This window comes from Rhinopithecus roxellana, chromosome 4, assembly GCF_007565055.1.
Source record: "Rhinopithecus roxellana isolate Shanxi Qingling chromosome 4, ASM756505v1, whole genome shotgun sequence".
Classification (NCBI taxonomy): Eukaryota; Metazoa; Chordata; class Mammalia; order Primates; family Cercopithecidae; genus Rhinopithecus; species Rhinopithecus roxellana.
This window is the reverse complement of record NC_044552.1, coordinates 159,384,706-159,405,158: the sequence shown is the minus strand read 5'-3', so window position 1 is coordinate 159,405,158 and position 20,453 is coordinate 159,384,706. Positions and strand designations below refer to the sequence as shown.

At 35.0% G+C, this 20,453-nt stretch overlaps 2 protein-coding genes across 6 annotated transcripts in view; one reads left to right on the top strand and one right to left on the bottom strand.

Annotated features, from left to right (window-relative positions):
• The first annotated feature begins 16 nt into the window (after positions 1-16).
• Positions 17-16,455, top strand: TUBE1 (tubulin epsilon 1). The gene is made up of 12 exons (XM_010359883.1): positions 17-160; positions 264-337; positions 963-1,015; positions 3,330-3,387; positions 6,036-6,151; positions 7,490-7,611; positions 10,712-10,899; positions 11,109-11,284; positions 12,365-12,505; positions 14,328-14,468; positions 15,154-15,328; positions 15,660-16,455. The coding sequence occupies exons 1-12, from the start codon at positions 136-138 to the stop codon at positions 15,816-15,818; spliced, it is 1,428 nt and encodes a 475-aa protein (XP_010358185.1). The 5' UTR covers positions 17-135; the 3' UTR covers positions 15,819-16,455.
• CCN6 (cellular communication network factor 6) overlaps positions 16,260-20,453 on the bottom strand; it is an 18,750-nt gene continuing 14,556 nt past the window's right edge. For 3 of the 5 annotated variants that reach the window (XR_004056885.1, XM_010359887.2, XM_010359886.2), the window contains 2 exons: positions 19,163-19,356; positions 17,541-17,888 (listed from right to left, as the gene is read on the bottom strand). Coding sequence is in view for 3 of the 5 variants with exons in the window: in XM_010359887.2 (XP_010358189.1) it covers positions 17,607-17,888; positions 19,163-19,356 (476 nt within the window). In the remaining 2 variants the exon portion in view is untranslated. Of the gene's footprint in view, positions 17,889-19,162; positions 19,357-20,453 lie in introns of all 5 variants that reach the window. The other 2 variants (XR_004056886.1, XM_030929121.1) reach the window with 2 other exon arrangements.

The window sequence follows — 20,453 nt, the reverse complement described above, 5'->3', positions numbered from 1 at the left end:
AGGGACGTGCTTAGCGACGGCAGCGGCTTGCGGCAGCAGCGTGACTTACGGCAGTCCTCTAGTAGAGCGGCGTTGCGGGTGGAATGCGGAAGTGGCCGCGGGCTACCAGGCGCACGGAGCAGGCTGCGCACCGGCATGACACAGTCGGTGGTCGTACAGGGTGAGCTGCGCCGGGCGGATAGAGACCTGGTCGCCGTGGAATCCAGCCGCCTTGTTTCCTGCCTAATGTCCTATTCTCTTTCCTTCCTCTCCTCCGGTCGCAGTCGGCCAGTGCGGAAACCAGATCGGCTGCTGCTTCTGGGACCTAGCACTAAGGGAGCACGCCGCGGTCAACCAGGTACCCGCCCGCAGCCACGAGCCCCCTCGCCTGTCAGCTAGGTCTTCCAGCCTATACGCAGGAAATACTCGACTTGAGCTTTCATCTGACCCGTTTAAGATGCATGGGATCTTCTCTGTAAATAACGTACTGGTTTTTAAACATGTTGCTGTCAGACGCACACTAAACTAAAAGAACACTGGCCGGCGACCTTAGTCTTAACATTTTTCCTGATTCTCAGGGTCTCCTCTTTATTGGTGTTCGTGTGCAGAGCAGTGAGATTGTATATGGGAAAGTACTTTGTAAAATAGATAACACATGTGGTTATTGTATTCCTTACTTTAACCAGTCAGCTTTTAAAAAGATCACCAAGAATCCAGAAAACACTCATTTGATGGACCTGTTCTACAGTCCTATGGGTGAAACCCTTTCTTTAGCACCTGCTGCTGAACTTTATCTGTAGATCCCATGGCATTTACTCTTCTAAGGAGATTGGGAAGAATCAGGCTCCGCATTTTGTGATACTTGCTTTTTCTTTTCAGAGCTTCATCCTACCCATTACAGTATTATGTAATTAAAATGGAAAGAACTTGATTTGGGCGAGAAGCAAAACCTAAATGCTATTAACATATGTTTTTCTTTTTAGAAAGGAGTTTATGATGAGGCAATAAGCAGCTTCTTTAGAAATGTAGACACCAGGTAAGATGGAATTAAAGTCTGTCACAGTGTGATGCTTTAAGTTTCAATAGCTTGGGAGATAATTCTTCAGAGGACAATAAAAATACCAGTAGCTGCAAAGTTGTGTTTTTTTGTTTCGTTATTGAAAACATATTCATTCTATTACATTATTAATATTACATCATCTTGCAGAACAAGACAACAGGTTTCCCTTTAGTGTAACTTCTTTTAACTTAACCTTGAGATAAGTTTCATTAAAGGAAAGCTGAAATTTTCCCAGAGGGCATCTTATTAATGCATCCTGTAATAACTAACTTATGAAAGAAAAATATGTTGTTTACGTATATGCCATAAGTATAAAAATGTACTTTAAAAGGAGACAAGCAGTTGTTGGATTGTTTTTGTTTATTTAATAAAGAGTATATGTAAGTACTATATGTCTTTTATCTGGAAGAGTAATTTAAGTTGCCGTTCAGGATATCTCCATAAGCTTTTAATAATAAATCATTAGGTTCATGCGTTTTCAAAATACTTTATAAAACTGTCATGTGCTTAAACTGGAAAATATATACTTCATATCAGGCTTTAATCCAATAGGAACATCACTTCTAGTTTAAAATTGTTGGCTGGGTGTGTGAGCAGTTATCTTCTAGAGAAAGCTGATTAGTCCCCGCTTCCTGGGTGAATTCCAGAGTCTATCTAGGGCACTGACTTGCAAACTCAGAAGTGTCATTGGCATCTTGAGATAAATTCAGTGCTCTCCAGTACAGCCAGGTTAACCAAAGACCAGATTCTCATTTTCTGTCATAGGCACATTGCATTAGTAGGAAGTCTAACTGAAAAGCTATGCAATAATCTGAAGGTTGCTTGGTGACCATGGAATCAGACCAAAGGAAGTTAGGTGTATTACTTTAATGGCTGGTATCATTTATCTTTATTTTATGGAGATATCTGTCATATAGACTATAGATTCCCTCTTATTTGTAGCCCAGAATGTCCTCACCTCTAAATTCTCTTGGGAGTCTCAAATTTGCCTCTGTAATACTTCCTTTGAGACGCTTCTCTTGCTAAGTTCCTACACCCACCTCTTTACTTCTTGTTACCCAACGCTTACATTGAATATTACATAGTTGAGATGCAGCCTGGGAGCTTTTCTTTCTTCATAAGGTGACTCTTCATAACTACAGTCTCATCTACCCTGCGTGTTTTATACTTTAACCTGAGCGCACTATTTTTTTCCCGGTAAGTTTATCAAGCAGAGTTGTGGCATCTTGCACTTCTTTCTGTGTACTATGAACACATGCAGCATCTGTTCCACAGCTTAGTACAAAAATTCTTTTTCGAAGTAAGACCATATCTTTGTGTACTCTTACCAAATTGTTGCACCTTTTGAACAGCATGATAGGAATTTACCTACAGCATGGGTTGGCATGCATGTATTTTCTGTAAAGGACCAGGAAGTAAACATTTTAGGTTGTGTGAACCATAAAGTCTTTTGCACCACTTTTGATCTGTAGCATGACTGTGGGCACAGGTAATACATAAAGGAATGGGTGTGTCCATATTTGAATAAAACTTTATTTAGGAAAACAGGCAGCTAGTTGGATTTGGCCTGACAATTGGCTGCCCTTCATATATTCTGTCTTGTGAACTGTCTTGGTTGACCCATATACTGCGTTAGATTTCAGTACTTTGGCAACTTATTTCCAACATGAAATTCTGAGAACAACCTTAGATACTCAATGGTAAATACCAGTTATATCTGTTGATGGGTATTTAGCTGCAACAGGAAACCACATTAATGCTGGCTTAAGCAGTAAAGGTATCCATTTATCTCACAAATCTGGAAATCAGATGTTCTAGTTTTAAAGGAATGCCTCAAAGATCTAATACATGTTCCACTGTCCATAAGTGTGCTGGCTTTTTGTACTTGTATTATTACTTCATGACTATAAAATGGCAGTCTCTGCTCCAGGAATCACATCCATATTCATGTTTGAGGCAGGAAAGAGGAAGAAGATAGGCGCCAACAGCATCTGGTCCTTCTTTAAAGAAGCTTCCCAGATAAAGCTTCCCCTTTATCTCATTGGCTAGAACTGGATGGATTACATGGCCAGCCCTAACTACAAAGAAAGCCAGGAAAATGACTACCTCACTTTTTCAGCCTAATGGGGGGTAAGCAAGGAAGAAAGAGATTAGGAATAGCTGTTGTGTCTGCCTCATCTGGCCTATAAGCAGTCTTATTATATAAATGGAAGTTAACTTTATTACCTGATAGCACTATTAGCCATGGAAGATCTTATGACCATTTCTCTTTTTTTTTTTTATCTTTCAGAGTGGTTGGTGATGGTGGAAGTATTTCCAAGGGAAAAATATGTTCTTTAAAAGCACGAGTAAGATACATAAGCTTGGATTCTTATATTACATGTATTTTTTAAAGAACTATGCTCAGTAACTATCATGAGAATAAAACTTTAAACTTTTCAAAGTAGAAAAAAATTACTAAGCCACATTTAATAGAAATATAACTAAGCAGACATTTGTGTCCACCTAACACATTAGGGGGAAAAGCCCATACTTTAAAACACTGTAGTTGGCCTTTTTTCAGGAGAAATAGTGTCTAGATAAATAACAAAATGAGCCTTCTTAACACTAGGGACCTGAAATACATACTAGTACAGTTTAATGTTTTATTCAGAGACATTGGAAGATTTATTTGCATCAAGGTTACTACCGGTACAAATCATGGAACCAGCCACATTGTAGTGAATAAAAACCGTTAACCATGTAAGTTCTCTTGAACCAAGTACTTCAGGTTCATAGCCCATATTTACAGTCTTTTTTACAGTCTTAATCATTCCAACAATATTTCTGTGATTGTTTCTGTGTAACGAACTACTTTTTCTGATTTTTGATCAGTGATCTTTGACTATAACAGAAAAGAATGTGTAAATGTTATGGAAGGAATTGAGATACTAAGGATCAGACCTGGTGTAGTAGCTTAAACACTGGTGAGCAATACTTTTGTGACATCTGGGAATCATCTATCTGCAATCTCTGATGTCCTTGGAAAACAAAATTTGGGCAGAGATCATGCGCTTGCAGGCTGTTACAAATTGACTAACACAGTATGCTTTGTGACGTAGAGAGAGCGGGTATCCCAATCCAAATCATAGAGAAAAAGAGACTTTGACATTTCCTAGACTACTCCGAATTGACTCTTTTTCCTACAGCCATATCAGTAAGCAGATGGAGAGGTGGAGGAAACACTTAGGAAAAAATAAATCAGCATGTTTTTGTAGCCTTTGACTTTTTTTCTGAGAAGATACTCTTCCATTTTCTCCTTAGGAGCTCTTGGTATTGTGTGGTTGTGATCACTGATGAGTCCAGGCTTTACAAGATAGCTTGGTGCTTGGGTCCCTCCACTGTGTTCAGTTTCTTAGGTTAATAAATACTCAGAATTTTATAAATCATGTTACAATTAGGGAGAAACCAGGCGGCTCTGCAAGGAAATACAGACATCAAATCCTGGAACAGTTGTGACTCCAGACCTTGGATGCCTAAGTGAAGAACCCAAAATACTCTTCCCAAAGTTTAATTTCCAAAGGAAAAACAAGGGCCTGATATAACAAGGAAGGTCTGGAAGAGTTATATGTCAGGATTTTAATGTTAAGTGAGTAGGGCAGTAATGATTCTATCAAAACTAATTTCAGGAGGTACCCGAATATCAGTTTTTATTTGCATATTGCTTCCCTTGCCAGGTAGCAGAGTAATTGAGGGTATAATTTATGTATGTTTAATCTTCCACATACCTCAATAAATCTATTTTGGAACAAGGCCAGTATAATCTAATTTGTTTTTTCTTTTATAATCTCACAACTTGTACTAAAATTTGCCCATATAGTGAAGTCTCTCTTTGGTTTGTTTAGGTGTTAAAGTCAGCATTTGAAGTCAAAATTGCATATTGTCAGAAATATCCTTGAAAATAGCTAACATTGCCAAACTTAATCCTATACAGTCCTCTGCATATAGTGTATCTATGATTGCTCTATATAAAGGAGCACATTTGTAAAACATAGTTTTACAGTCTTTATGATATACTGCTATATTAATTTAATTGTAAATCTTAAAGTAGCATGGTTAATTACACAAATGATTAAACTCACTGCTTAATGGTAACAGAACTGAAAGCCATAAACCAAGCACTTCTTCTGCGACACTGAATCAAAGAGTTAACAAATCATTGTTTAGTGTACCCTAAGAATTTGTTTCAGCTTTGCTTTTTTATTTAACTCTACTTAGTTTACTTTTTCACTCTTCTTCCTCACTGTAGAATATATGGAATGTACAGGGAAGTGGGAGGACGGGACATAATCCTACTGCCAAGCTATCCCTGCTTTACGTTTTACTAGATTTTCTTCATCTTTTTTTCCTGTTTTTTCTTTCCATAATTAATTTTGTGTTTTATATTCTCATTTCTTCTTAGAAACGTAGGTTTTCTGTCATGTCAGCTAACGTTTGTGGTAATGAATTAGACTGTGAATTACTTGGGGGAAAGGACCATGTTGTCATTTTTTACATCTATCCAGTGTCTTTGCTTTGCACGTAATGGTAAATTTACTCATTTGAATTGGGCAGTTTTGGGCTGTGGTTCATAAGGAGCAGCATGATTGTTCTCAGTATGCAGATGCATTAATGTATCCCATATTTATTGAGAACTTATTCTGGTTAAGGATGCCTTTTACATTTCTGAGACCTTGTTAGAAATTCAGTTGAGGGAATTATTCTTGGGCTTTTTTTCCCCAACTAGGCATTTTGGAGTAGGATAAAAGAATTTAGAATCCATTTTTTAATTGGATTCCACCTTTCAAACAGAGGGAAATTATTTTTTAATTTTTACAACAGATTCTACATGAAGATTTTAATTAAACTTAAACTATCAAGAGAACAGTGCAATATTCAGTGCATAAATTATTTTCATTTACAGAGTGAATAACTCTAAAGGAAAATACATTAATTATATTTTATTTTTCTTTCTCAGGCTGTCTTGATTGATATGGAAGAAGGGGTAGTGAATGAAATTCTGCAGGGACCACTGAGAGATGTATTTGATACAAAACAGCTCATCACTGATATTTCTGGCTCAGGAAATAATTGGTGAGAAGACACAGCGTAAAAATTGAATATTTTCTGAAAAAAATGAGCAATCTTTTCTTCATTGTGAGATTCCACTGATGTGAAACAAGATGTAATTTGCCACATAATGCTAGGCCTTTCAGCCCACCACCTTAATAAATGGTGGCTTGGAAGCCATCTGTATTTACTCCTAGTTCCTTGTAACTTTTTTAAAGAAAAAGATAAATTATGAAAAATTAATTCGCTGAATTCCTTTTCATAAATTGATTCTTGAAGAACACTAAATAGCTAAATAGTGACAAATGTTTTAAGTATTTCCATTAACTGTTACCTGTGTTATTTGACTTGCTCTCAAGTTGTCCGGTTGGTCAGATGTAATAGAATTGATAGAGATGCAAGCCAGACCAGTATCCTAGCATTGAAGCTGAGCCTGAGGCATTTTAGTCCCTTGAGTATATAATGGTCTCTTCTCTTTACTGTGAAAAAAGCCTCAACACTGATTACTTAAGAATTCACATTGAGACTGTTGCTGTTTTTTAGAAATTAAGTAGCTCCTTGTTATTTGCAAATCTCTCATATTCATTATTTTCACTATTTGCAGCCAATCCCTCAGGTTCATAATGTGGAATGATGTATAATTTTACTAAAACATAAATTTGAATCTCGTGTTCCCAGAGAACCAGTCACTTAGTGTGTGAGCCCATCTGACCACCTAACTGCATTTTCACTAATTGTTGGGTAACTTATTATGTAACTTTTGAGTTATACCTGAAATGCATGTTATGGGAAATTTTTTTACTTTAATTCATCATAGTGATACTTGCAAATTTGGACAACTAAAAAGACTTGCCAAGCTGCATGAATATCAATTTCTACCATGTGCCATTTCATCTAATAACATGATATGACCATTTTTTCTCATATATGAAACCAGAATAGGTTTGTTTAAATTTTTTATTTTCAGTGTCTCTATAGCTTACCACATTTTGCTTTCTAATATGTAAAATCCACTACAATTCAGAGCTTACCTTAAATGGAGAGAAGAAAAAATTATGTAACTGAAGTCTTGTTTTGTCGGAATTGTACCTTAAGAGAAGGTTAAGAAGATAAATTTAGAAAATCATAGTTTAATATTCATTACTAATGATCTTATCCACATATTTGAAGATTATAGATATTGAATATTTGTTAAGTTTTCTATCTGGTATATTCAGGATATTGTATGATTTATTTACATGAAACAAGAATAGACTTTAGCTCAATAAAAATACTTTTCAAATTTGTTTAAAATCCTTTTATTTAGATTAGAACTAATAAAAAAATGCAAGGAATTTTTAAAATCCTTGTTCTTATTTTCAGGGCTGTGGGTCACAGAGTTTTCGGCAGTCTTTACCAAGACCAGGTTTTGGAGAAACTCAGAAAGTCGGCAGAGCACTGTGATTGCTTGCAGTGTTTCTTTATAATACATTCCATGGGAGGAGGTAAAATTTTTCACTCACTTGCCTATAACAGTGTTAAAGTATAAGTTGGAATTCATTTTGCAAACATAAGTCTTGTTTTTAGACATGTGCTTGATAAAGATAGAACTATTCAGAGGGTGTATAGTTTGAGTATGTAAACATACACCTTTTTATCTTAAAATTTTGTGGTATTGTGTCACTATTTTCTCTCTTTTTTTTTTTTTAATGTAAGCCCTCTTAAGAATCAACAGAACTATACTGGAAAAATTTTTTTCTTGTACCTTTAGTTTCTTTTACGGAACATGCAGCTACTTTTCAGGATGTATGAGCTTTTGAGGAATGCTGACTTTTTCCTCAGAGTTTGCCTGTACAGTCCTGTTTCCTAGAGTGAAGCATTTTTGACATCTTCATAAAGTATACTTGCCAAAGAATATCAATACTCTTTCTTTAACCATCTTCAAGCCTTTCTTGTCTCCAAAAAGAGAAAAAAAAGTAAAAGAAACTAGTTTAGTCAATTCCTTTAGATCATTTATTACATGGCAGTTAATTGACTTGAACTAAAAATAAATGATCAGCATTGCTTCCTTCCGCCAGGGAAGTCTATATCTTAGAACTGAAGTATTTTGCTCCCCTGTTCTGTAAAAATAGAAACAGAATGTAATTTGCTGATTTTTAAATAGACTTACCAAATATTAAAAGAACAAAATTATCACACTTTTTTCCTCCAACCTGAGATTAAGATTTTATATTCAGCAAGTTATGTGTATGTACAGTTGATTTTTATACATATTATTCATTGACATAGCATTGTAAAATTAAAAGTTAAAATTGCTGTGTAACCATGTCTTTAAAAAAACCTCATAATCATTCAGTTAAGAAACAAATTTGTCTTTGTACTAGTATAATTAACCTGCAATTTGAGTTAGTTTTTTTAATTGATTTATAGTTCATTGTATCTTTCTAAAAAATACCTTTATTACCCAACATCTCAGAAGAACATACTTACAATTCACTTAAAATGGCAAAAATAAACATTACTAAATGTTTAAAGTTCTTTTTTCCCATGTCTAATCCCTACTCCCTGTTCTCACAGATGGTCAGGTTTGCGGGGTTTTTTTATGTCTGTTCTTTCAGATATATTCTATGCCTATCAAAGCATGTATGTATATTTTTACATAAACAAGATTATCCAATATATACTATTCTGTAATTTTTCCACTTTATCTCTTCCTGGAACATCTTTCCATATCAGCTGTCTGTCATAGAATCAATTATACAGTTTAAAGTGAGTTTGTTATTGATGGGTGTTAAGTGTTTATGGTGTTTAGTTTTTACATCCAATCATCAGTGAAAGTGTGGGACAAATACTTCTGCATTTGTGCCACTATAGCTTTGGACAGTATTCCTAGGAAGAAGATAGGACCAAAGCATATGTACATTTTAAATTTTGGCTGATATTACCTATACACCTTCCTACAATATTGCACCAGTGCTTCTTACTGGCAGCAATGTGTATGAGTTTCTATTTCCCTACACTAGCACCAACACTGAGTATCATGAGACATAAATCTATTACATGCAAAAGTATATCTAGTTTTGATCAGAAGAAAGGTTGAGCATCTTTACTTCTATTTGCAATTTGTATTTCTTTTATTATGAGTTAAATATTTCTATCCTTTGCCCATTTCGTGGTGGCATTATTCATATTTTTTGTTGTTGATTTGTGGGAACTTTTTCTTAGAGAAACTTAGTCCTCCATCCTATGTATTGAAGGGTTTTTCTGTAAGTTGGTCCTGTTATTTTGTTTATGGGTTTTTTAAGTATATATAGAAGTTTTATTTTTAATGAAATCAAAACTGTCTTCTCTGTAATGGCTCTGGTTTTTTAATGATACTTAGAAAGTCCTTCTCATTAAAGATCACCCCAAGAATCTCCCTCACTTTGATGTAGTACTTTTAGCATCATAGCCTTTTAATACTTATCTGCATGGATTAGAACATTGGCTTTTAAGCTTTTTTTAACCAGAATAGTATGAAATACATTTTATATATCACAGTGCAGCATACACACACGAAAAAATATATTAAGAAAACATTATTTACTCATACTACATCTGACATGTTATTTTCTACTGTCATTGAAGAAAAGAAAACAGTGCTAATCTATTCATTAGTTTCATAGCCTGCTAATAGTTCAGAACCCAGTTTGAAAAACACTGGATTAGAGGATTCCAGTTTTAAGTTCTGAAAAATTTCTGAATTTGTGTAAATGTAACTTTATGTATCAGAAAGGTACCTTTAATGAGATTCCTAGAGTTTCTGCTTTTAAATAAGTAGTGTTTCATATTTGAAAATTTTTGAAATTCAAGGTAGACATGCTTAATTGTAAACAATTTTAACTCTGTTTAAATTGCTTGATGACATGATAGTTTTCTTCATCATGAAGATTGTATACACACTACACTAAAGCTGTCAAGTTGATTTTCTTAAGTTGCTTAATATCAAATGTAGACTGAACACTGTCTTAGTTGAATTTTTTACTTGTGCATGTGCAGTTGGTTCTTGTGGCATTACATAGATATAACTTAAATATGAAAAGGAGTAAAATATAGACAGCCCTCCCAAACTCACTGTCAGAGCCAGAGATGGAATTCAGGACTTCATTTCCTGAATGTTGCCTTCATTTCCTTATCCAAAATTAGATTAGTTAATACATAATCACAGAAATAAGTTGAAAATTATTTTTACAAATATAAAATTCTGGCCAGGTGTAGTGGCCCATGCCTGTAATTCCAGCACTTTCGGAGGCTGAGTCAGAAGCTTGCTTGAACCTAGGCATTCAAGACCAGCCTAAGCAACATAGGTAGACCCTGTCTCTACACAAATTAAAAAGTTAGCCAGGCCTGGTGGCGCATGCCTGCGGTCCCAGATGCTTGGGAGGCTGAGGCAGGAGGATCGTTTGACCCTAGGAGATCAGGGCTGCATTGAGCTGTGATTATGCTGCTGCACTCCGGCCTGGGTGACAGAGCAAGACCCTGTCTCAAAAAAAATAAAGTTTCAAATTCCTCACAATTATATTCTGAATCATTTATGCTAATTTTGTAAAACATTTTAATTCTCAGGAACAGGATCTGGACTTGGCACATTTCTTTTAAAGATGCTTGAAGACGAATTCCCAGAAGTATACAGATTTGTGACTTCCATTTATCCTTCTGGTGAGGATGATGTCATAACCTCACCTTATAATAGCATCTTGGCAATGAAGGAACTTAATGAGCATGCAGACTGTGTGCTACCCATTGACAATCAAGTAAGAAATGACATTGGAACTTATGGATGAATGTCATGTATATTCAGTCCTGTATTATGTTTATGTGTTTATATGAAACATTCTCTTCACTTTTCAGCCTTCTTAGAGAAAAAATCAGTTTAAATTGTTTTTCTTTCTCTTTCCTAGTAGAATATCATCTACATCCACTCTTCTTAATAGCTTCTCTCCCGATGTTTTTCCCTCAAAAGTCTTTATTTGACATCATTAGCAAAATCGACCTCATGGTGAATTCTGGAAAGTTGGGTACAACTGTGAAGCCAAAGAGTCTGGTTACTTCAAGTTCTGGGGCTTTGAAAACGCGGCATCAGAAGCCCTTTGATGCAATGAATAACATTGTGGCAAATTTGCTGCTCAACCTAACAAGGTAATTCTATCCATGGAGAGTCGAAAAACTTTATTGTGCTTTTGGTGATATTTTGAATTTTTGTAGTATTATTTTTTAGTTATTCTAAATTGTAGAAGCTGCTTCTGTTTTTATTTTGTCTTTTATCTTCTTTTCTTGGTGTGATCAAGCATAATTTTAATTTCTGTGACTCCAAAGTAGCATTTCCCCAAGTATATTCCATGGAATATTAATAGGTATCATATGATGTAAAAGATTTTGTGGTTGACACACTTGCAAAACACGTAGACAAAAATTAAACATTTTTTAGCTGTGGAATGTCTTAATCATTTAAACCAACTAATCTGTGCCTCCTCATTAGCTGGACCAAAAGATTTCTGTGGCTTTTTGGTATCAGAGATTGCTTTGACATTATTATATTCTAGATTATAGAATATATTAAGCAGATTCTTGAGGAATTTAGTTGTTTCTACAGTTACTAATTATTGACCTATATGTATTTAACTCAAATATAAAGTTCATTTTAAATAGGATATTTTTATATGTGTAATAAGCAACTGTAATAGTGTATTGGTTACACTTCAGATAATCCAGAAACAAGAATTACTGTAGGGCCAGGCATGGTGGCTCATGCCTGTAATCTCACCACCTTGGGAGGGCAAGGCAGATAGATTGCTTGAGCCCAGGAGCTAGAGATCAGCCTGGGGCACATGGTGAAAATCCCATCTCTACAAAAAATAAAAAATTAGCCAGGCATGGTGCTGTACGCCTCCTGTAGTCTCAGCTGCTCAGGAGGCTGAGCTGGGAGGCGGCGGTTGCAGTAAGCTGAGATCACACCACTACACTCCAGCCTGGGCAACCAGAGTGAGACCCTGTCTCAAAAAAAAAAAAAAAAAAAAATTTGGATGTTGTGTGTTATGTTTTATTTTATACATCATTGTTCTGATACTAAATTTCACTAATATGGAAGAAAAGCATGTGTTCTACACTGAAGAACAGTGTGCAAAAGAATTTGAGAAACTGCCTGCTGAATAAATCGAGCTACATTTAAAGTGTATAATTTTAAAATTAAACATTTTCTCATCATTTTAATCTTTTTAGCTCTGCAAGATTTGAAGGATCCCTTAATATGGACCTTAATGAAATCAGCATGAATTTAGTTCCTTTTCCTCAACTTCATTATCTCGTGTCAAGCCTAACACCTCTGTATACACTGACAGATGTTAACATTCCTCCTAGAAGGTAAGGTGTAACTGTTTCCATTTTTTGAGGCCCCATATTACTTTAAAAAACATTTTTAAGAGAAAAAAGTTTGCAATAACTCTAGCTATTTAATTGTATCATCACTGTGAGAAGTATATAAAATACAGTTGACGACAGCCGTTTTTCCATTAGATGAATGCATCTTTATTTAGAAGTAATTGTTGAAAAATGTCAGTATTCAACTATTTGAACTTGAATGGTTAAATGTGTAGGCTTATGAAAAGTCCTTTGAAGTCTGACAAACACATTTGAATCCTAATTGTCACTAGCTACAGGACCTTGGGCAAGTGACTTAAACTTTCTTAGTTTTTCTCATCTGTAAAAATGAAATAGTACCTGCCTCATATACTTACTGGGTAGATTAAATGAGAGTTTGTTTTAAAGCTGCTATCACAGCCCAGTACCGTAGAAGGATTTCAGATGTAACTTTGTATGTTTTCCAGAACACCTTGCTTTATAACTGTGTGTCATTGTTGAGCATGAAGAGTACATCAGTATACTTAACAAAAAATGTAGTTTTGAAAGATGCTCTTAGCCTGTATACTGACGATGAGCTTGAAAAGTTCACAGTGGCATTCACAGTTGACTGAGGGCAAAGTCCTGCCAAACTCTGTAAGGGGACAGTATGTAAATAAGAAAGGAAAAACTAAATTGGCTGAGTGCTGTGGCTCACACCTGTAATCCCCACACTTTGAAAGGATGAAATGGGAGGATCACTTGAGCCCAGGAGTTCAAGACCAGCCAGGGCAACATAGTGAGACCCTGTCTGCACTTGTAGTCCCAGCTACTCTGGAGACTGAAGTGGGAGGATCACTGGAACCCAGGAGGTTGAGGCTGCATTGAGCTATGATTTTGACCCTGCACTCCAGCCTGGGCAACAAAGCAAGACCCTGTCTCTAAAACAGATTGAAAATAATTTTTTAAAAGTTTTTAAAGAAAACTAAATTAAAGATTCCTTTTTATAATTAAAGTTTTGACAAGATAATTCTATACTTCAGGAATGTCGCAAGTGATATTGGTAAGTTTTCATCTAAGCCAACAGCAAATGACCACTTTGCCAACTAATAGATAGGACTCCCTTTCTGCATGGGATGCTGGTGACCTTAACAAGCTAAGCATCATACCCAGTGTGTGCAACATGATGATTATTAAATGTCCATTGGCATCAGCGTAGCATTGGAGTCTGTGTATTGTTAGATATAAACTTTGTCAGTCACCTTTATTCTCTTTTGTCTTTTGTCTTTTATCTTTCAGTTAAAAGACTTAGGTTAAAAGTCTGCTTTTAGGAGCACTACTATGGAGCTTCATCTTTTATAGGAGAGCTTCACATTGTCCTTTGATAATTTCCTCCTGTTAACTAATTTATGATATAATATACTTTACAAAGTAATAGTCTTAATGTTACAGGCTTTTAATTAGTTTTAGTAGTTTGGATACTATGAAATAAATAAGGTATACTGAACTAAGTAATAATGATACAAGTTTCAAAAATCAGTACTACATAGAGTTCAGTAATGCTACAGTCAACATTTTGTGGCTACCTGAAATCACCAATATACTGCAGAAGCTTTTCCCCCCCAGAAAAAGAAAACATTACATGATTTCTTCTCTTTTCATATCATCAAGATTGCTTCAAGAAAGTTATAGTTATTTAATATTTTTAGAATACGTAAAATCTAGTATTTTGTTAGTGTAATATTTAGTGTGGTGTATTTACTTATAGAGGACTATCTTCATTTTAGTTATACCTAGAAGAAAGAAGTAATATTTTGTATAAACAATGACACTTTCATTGTTGCAGATTGGATCAGATGTTTTCAGATGCCTTTAGTAAAGATCACCAGCTGCTTCGGGCGGACCCCAAACACAGTCTTTACCTTGCCTGTGCGCTCATGGTTAGAGGAAATGTACAAATTTCAGATCTTCGTAGAAATATTGAAAGGTTTGGTTTCTATTTTTAAAGATAATTTGTGTGTGCTGCTTGGGACAGTGTGGCATAGTAGTTAGTTAACAGCCGCCCTTCAAATTCTAACAATGCCACTTACTAAAGTGTGACCTTGAACAAACTACTTAGTCTCTTTGTGCCTTGTTTTCTTCAAGTGTAAAATAAGGATAATGATAGTACATAGTTTTTATTTAGGAGTATTAAATGATATATGACATGTTTTATGAAAGTGTTCAGAAAATCATAGCTATACTATTTTTATTATCAGTGCCACCAGTACTACCACTACTACTACTAGTACTTCTGATATTTGTGTTACTATTTCATTCTATTTATAAGAAAACTAGTCTGTTGAATTACAAAGTAAGGAAAATGATAGTACCTTCATTTGTTTATATCCCTAGATTTCTGCTCTTAAGGAATGAGTTTCTAGCTTCTTGAATCACCATCACAGCCAATTTAATGTTCCCCCACAAAATGTTTCTTAGTTCACTGTCAGACTGTACCATGTTACTGCCAATGGTAAAAAATAGGTAACTTAGCATATAAACTAAGCAATTAGAATGATACCATCCATAATGTTCTGTTTTAACTAATAAGAGCGCTGGTTTAACTAATATGGCAGACATTTTTAGTACCTTAGTTCTTACCTTTGAGGTTTTTTTTTTTTTTTAAATCTCAGATTAAAACCATCTCTACAATTTGTCTCCTGGAATCAAGAAGGCTGGAAGACCAGCCTATGTTCCATACCTCCTGTGGGCCATTCTCATTCCTTATTAGCTTTAGCAAATAACACATGTGTGAAGCCCACCTTCATGGAACTGAAAGAGAGATTCATGAGGCTCTACAAGAAAAAGGTAATTATTGTACAGCTTTGTAACTGTGTGTGTTTATTTTGGCGATTTAAGATGTATTCTTAAAAATTACACTGTTACAAATCAGAGGTGATCTTCTCTATTGTGTGTGTTCTACCGATTATAACTGAAGAGGAGAGGCTTGCTCGTACTACTTTTACTCTAAATGAGAACATTCATGAGTTTATGGGATTCATTCAATTTGACACAAGTTCTCTTTCAAGCGTAGAGCTGAATGAACTCTAATTTTAATAAGGAATGTTTACCTTTTAGGATAGTCGTATGCATTAAAGTTCCTGAAATGGTAAACGTTACCTAATTTTTTAATTTATAGGCTCACCTTCATCACTATCTACAAGTTGAAGGGATGGAAGAAAGCTGTTTCACAGAAGCTGTGTCATCTTTATCAGCACTCATACAGGAATATAACCAACTGGATGCCACAAAAAACATGCCTGTGCAAGATTTACCCAGACTAAGCATAGCTATGTAAAAAAGAAACCCTCAAAAATACTTTCTTAATTTCACATTGTTTTTTCTGACCTTTCTGTTTCAACATTTTTGTAATTTGGAAACCAGTTTTTTCATATTAGGAAATATTTTTGTCTAAAAGAGTGATTTCTGTTTAATCACAATTTGTTGGTAATACCAATGTGTGAAATTAGTGAAATCTTAGTACCTTAACTTCAAACATTTCTCTTCAGAAAAGTTCCCTTTTCTAAAATTGAGAGAACAGAGTTCTTGAATATTTTGCTGTATTTATAGCCTCATATTTAGGCATTTATGCACTGATAATCATGTCTTCAATTAAAATCTTGTATAGATATATTTTTATAATTATTTATAATTTATATTTTGATATTCTATTTAAGTTATCCTGATTCTTTAAACGTAGTTACTGGGAGTAGAAGAACACAGTATAAATATTTCCGTGTAATATCCATTAAATTTTCGGGCATAGGTTTTATTCCAACTGTTAAGGAGGTTTTGCTTCTTCTTTAGATAACAATTTGTTTACTCAAAAGAATCCTAATTTGTACACTTAACATGTATTTGTATTAAACTTTTTAAATAATTGCTTTCTTATCAGACCAACTGATTTTATAATAAATGTCCATATTTTTCAACAGGGCTACTTGTTATTGTTCTGCATGTCATTTATACAAATGAACAGAAGGTTACTAAGCTTGATATCTTCCAAACTTTGCAATAAATGGCTGTAATTGTTCCAGTTACTATAATCTTCAGTTCTAGCCTTAACATTAATTTATTTTTAATAGCAATGTATATTTCAGATCCACAGGTTAATTTTAAGTTTTATTATTTATATTTCTTTCCTTTGCCACGTAATGATACGGTTTTTGGTCTTTGTCTTGGAAATTTAGTTTTTCATAATATTCGATATAAAATATTTTCGATTGCAGTTGTTAACTGTGGCCAGAAAAGTTGCATTTTCTCCTCTCCAAAAGAAACTGATGTTAAAGATCAGGCAATGAAAAGTCTAAATATATTTACAGCTTAATCTTATTACTGTTCAAGAATTAATCTAGAATTTCACTTGCCGTATAATGATTTATCAACTAATGGGCACCCAGGCTACATTGTCAAATCTAGATTAAATTTTTTAAATTTAGTATACTTCCCCCCCCTCAAAGGAGTCTCGCTCCTCCATGCCAGTGCAGTGGTGCAATCTCAGCTCACTGCAACCTCCACCACCTGGGTTCAAGCAATTCTTCTGCCTCAGCCTCCCCAGTAGCTGGGATTACAGGCACACGCCACCACACTCGGCTAATTTTTGAATTTTTTAATTACAGGCAGGGTTTTACCATGTTGGCCAGGCTGGTCTCAAACTCCTGACCTCAGATGATCTGTCCACCTCGGCCTCCCGAAGTGCTGGGATTACAGGCATGAGCCACTGTGCCCAGAGTAAAATTTAGTATGCTTTTTAAACATCTTTAGCAAGTATTCCAGATTATTTTGTAAAATATTTTATTGTAAATTGCATATTTTTTCATATACAAAATGTTTAGATGGTATCAAATGTCTGCGTATTATATAATTATAGGATATATTTTAGAGATCAGTTCAATTTTTAAGGTTTTCAAATTTTATGTATTTTTTTAGGATATCTTTTTTTAAAAGCTTCTAATGCCTTAAATGTAGTGATCTAAGAACAGGCATTCATACTGTTTTAAACAAAGCAGATTTGCCACCATTTTATACTCACTAATTTTTTTATTATATGACAGGGTTGACTAACTTTTCCCCCATTTGCTTTGTTTTACAGAATCTTGAGCTCAGAAAATATATCTCCAGGTTCTCTGCAGTTTCTCTGACATACACAAGATGTAATCCACAGCATCTTCCATTTAAATGACCCCTCATTTGGGCAATCGAATTGAATAGTAATCATTTTAGACTTATTAGGGATACAGCATCTCTTATCCAAGCATATTCCACAAAAAGTGGGTTTGTAACTCTGAGTACTTGAGCATCCAGAAAAGACAAATTTTTCAGCTTTGGAGAGTTGGAAAGTAGGTTGGCATGTTTTTCCTTTGGGGATCTGAAAAGATACATAAAATGAAGTCATTCTTTAAATTTGATTACAATAGTTTAGAAAAACAACATGTAGAATATTTTATAGTACAAACAATTATTTGGAGGCATTAATAACAGTTGTTATGTAGTGATTTCCAGCACTCTCTTCTCTACCCTTAAGATCCCCTTCTCATCAGAGGTCTGTCCTCTCTATTACTGTCCTCTCTAGTCTTCCTCCATCATATTATAGCACCTATTCCTCAATGTTTTTTGCTGTCTGTTCTTTATTCAATTTTACAATAAATAGAAATTTCTGTTTTGTTTAATATCAAGGGCCATGTCTTATTAAATATTTATCTAAGACTTAGCAAAGTCCATAACACAGCCCAGACAGCTTTCAGTGGATGGGTAGATGAATACTTATCCTAATCTTTCTTTAAAACTGAATTGTCAGCCGGACACGGTGGCTCAAGCCTGTAATCTCAGCACTTTGGGAGGCCGAGGCAGGCAGATCACGAGGTCAGGAGATGGAGACCATCCTGGCTAACACGGTGAAACCCCGTCTCTACTAAAAATACAAAAAATTAGCCGGGCGAGGTGGCAGGTGCCTGTGGTCCCAGCTACTCGGGAGGCTGAGGCAGGAGAATAGTGTGAACTCAGGAGACGGAGCTTACCGTGAGCTGAGATCCGGCCACTGCACTCCAGCCTGGGCAACAAAGCAAGACTCCGTCTCAAAAAAAAAAAAAAAAAACGGAGTTGTCAACTTGCTAATATGATAGAGAGTAACTTTGGGGTAAGAAGGATTGTGTAGCATTTCTAAAAATTACCCTTTTCGAGACAGACTTCCTGCCTCGTTCAAGAAGTAGGACCAGCTCTAGTTATACCAAACAATCTTAGGGTAAATATTTTATTGTACTGTTTTAGCAAGTTTACTATGTGAGCATAGAGCATTTTAGAAATGGTGTGGCTTCCTTCCAAGTTAGTGATATAACTAAGATCAGGACTTCTCTACTCTGGTGTTCATAATATCTGTTTTCATAATTACAGTGTAGCAACCAAAAGCTTTTATTCATTAACATAGAAAAAAGAAGTTAGAATCTGCTCTGGTTGGTAAAATTTTCCCCACAACGTGCAGTTATTATCCTGTTTTCCTCTGAAATAGTTTGACTTTAAGCATTATAATGAGATGGTTTTTTTTTTTTTAAGAACTAAACACCATCCCTCCCTCCAAAACACACACATGCTTACTTTTCAGGAATCTCTTAATGTTGAATTAAGTTAAAGATATTTGAACTTTACCTTTATTGTCTTTAATATCTTGCTGTCACAAGGCTGAATGTAACACAGTCTTTTCTCTTTTCTCATTTCACAGTTGCTGTTTTCATTGGTCACCCTATTAGATATTCCCATCCCACATGTTCTGGAGCAGGGAGTCCACTTTGTTGCTTGCACAAGACATTTTTTTTTCCAAATAAGTGGGAGATTTCTATAAGCTAAAACAAAGGGAGAAAAGTACATATGTATATATATAAATGTACTTAGATAAATACACATTATCTACAAGCAGATAATTTTTAATTATAGATAAATAGATAAAAATCTATAAATAGATCATTTTTAATCATGTTTAAGCTAATGTTTAAGAAATCTGAATATTTTTGTATAATATAACTCAGAATAAAAGAAGCTGATGGTCTAATTTATCATTCTATCTCCCTCTTTCCCAACCCCAAAATTAACTTTCAGTCAAGTATTACAGTCCAACCTCTTAGGAGGAATAAAAATACTTCATCTTTGAAGCACTGAGAAGATTTGCTCATTTGCATTTTTCTGCTTCGCCTGCCCTCGGAACCCTAAGCCTGAGCTCACGTCCCTGTGGAGTTGTCCTTTCCCTGGTTCTTGCCTGATCATTTCTAACAGATGTTGAAAAAAAATGAGAGAATTTGAGATATTGATCAGAACAGTGTGATCTTAATGTTAACTTTCATAATACGTTAAAATCTAAAATACAAAAGTTATATGTGAGAATGAGACTATCAGTGAGAGCAGATTTCTTCATTTGTTTTAATCTAGTCTTTTAGAAAACTGTCTAATTAACTAATGCTATACTGAACTAAACTAATAGTTTATATACAAAGTCATTCCAAGTGTAGAATTTCATTCATTCAACTTAATTGTCACACCCCCTATGTTCTTAGGCCCAAAGCACTCTCCAATTGGGTAGGATTTCAAATTACTTATGAAAAAACAGAGAATGGATGGATCAATAGATGGGTCAGTGAGTGAGTAGATAGAGCCCCTCCAATGTCTGCTGCTAAGGGGAAATAGAAGGGGAAGAGAGAATATAAGAGGGTATAACAATGCTCCCATTTCCATGTAAGGTCACTGGGAGCTTCTTGTTATGAATGAATCAAGCCCTTGGCTCATTTTAAGCAAACTACATATTGACTTACTATCTCAAGGCATTTCCTTAAGGTTAATGTGCATCTTGAAATGAATGCTTTGGGAGTACGGTTGTGATTTGAGTCTGCACAGCAAAATTCTGGCTATATTACTTCAAAAAAATCAATTTAAAACTTGAAAAAGACCC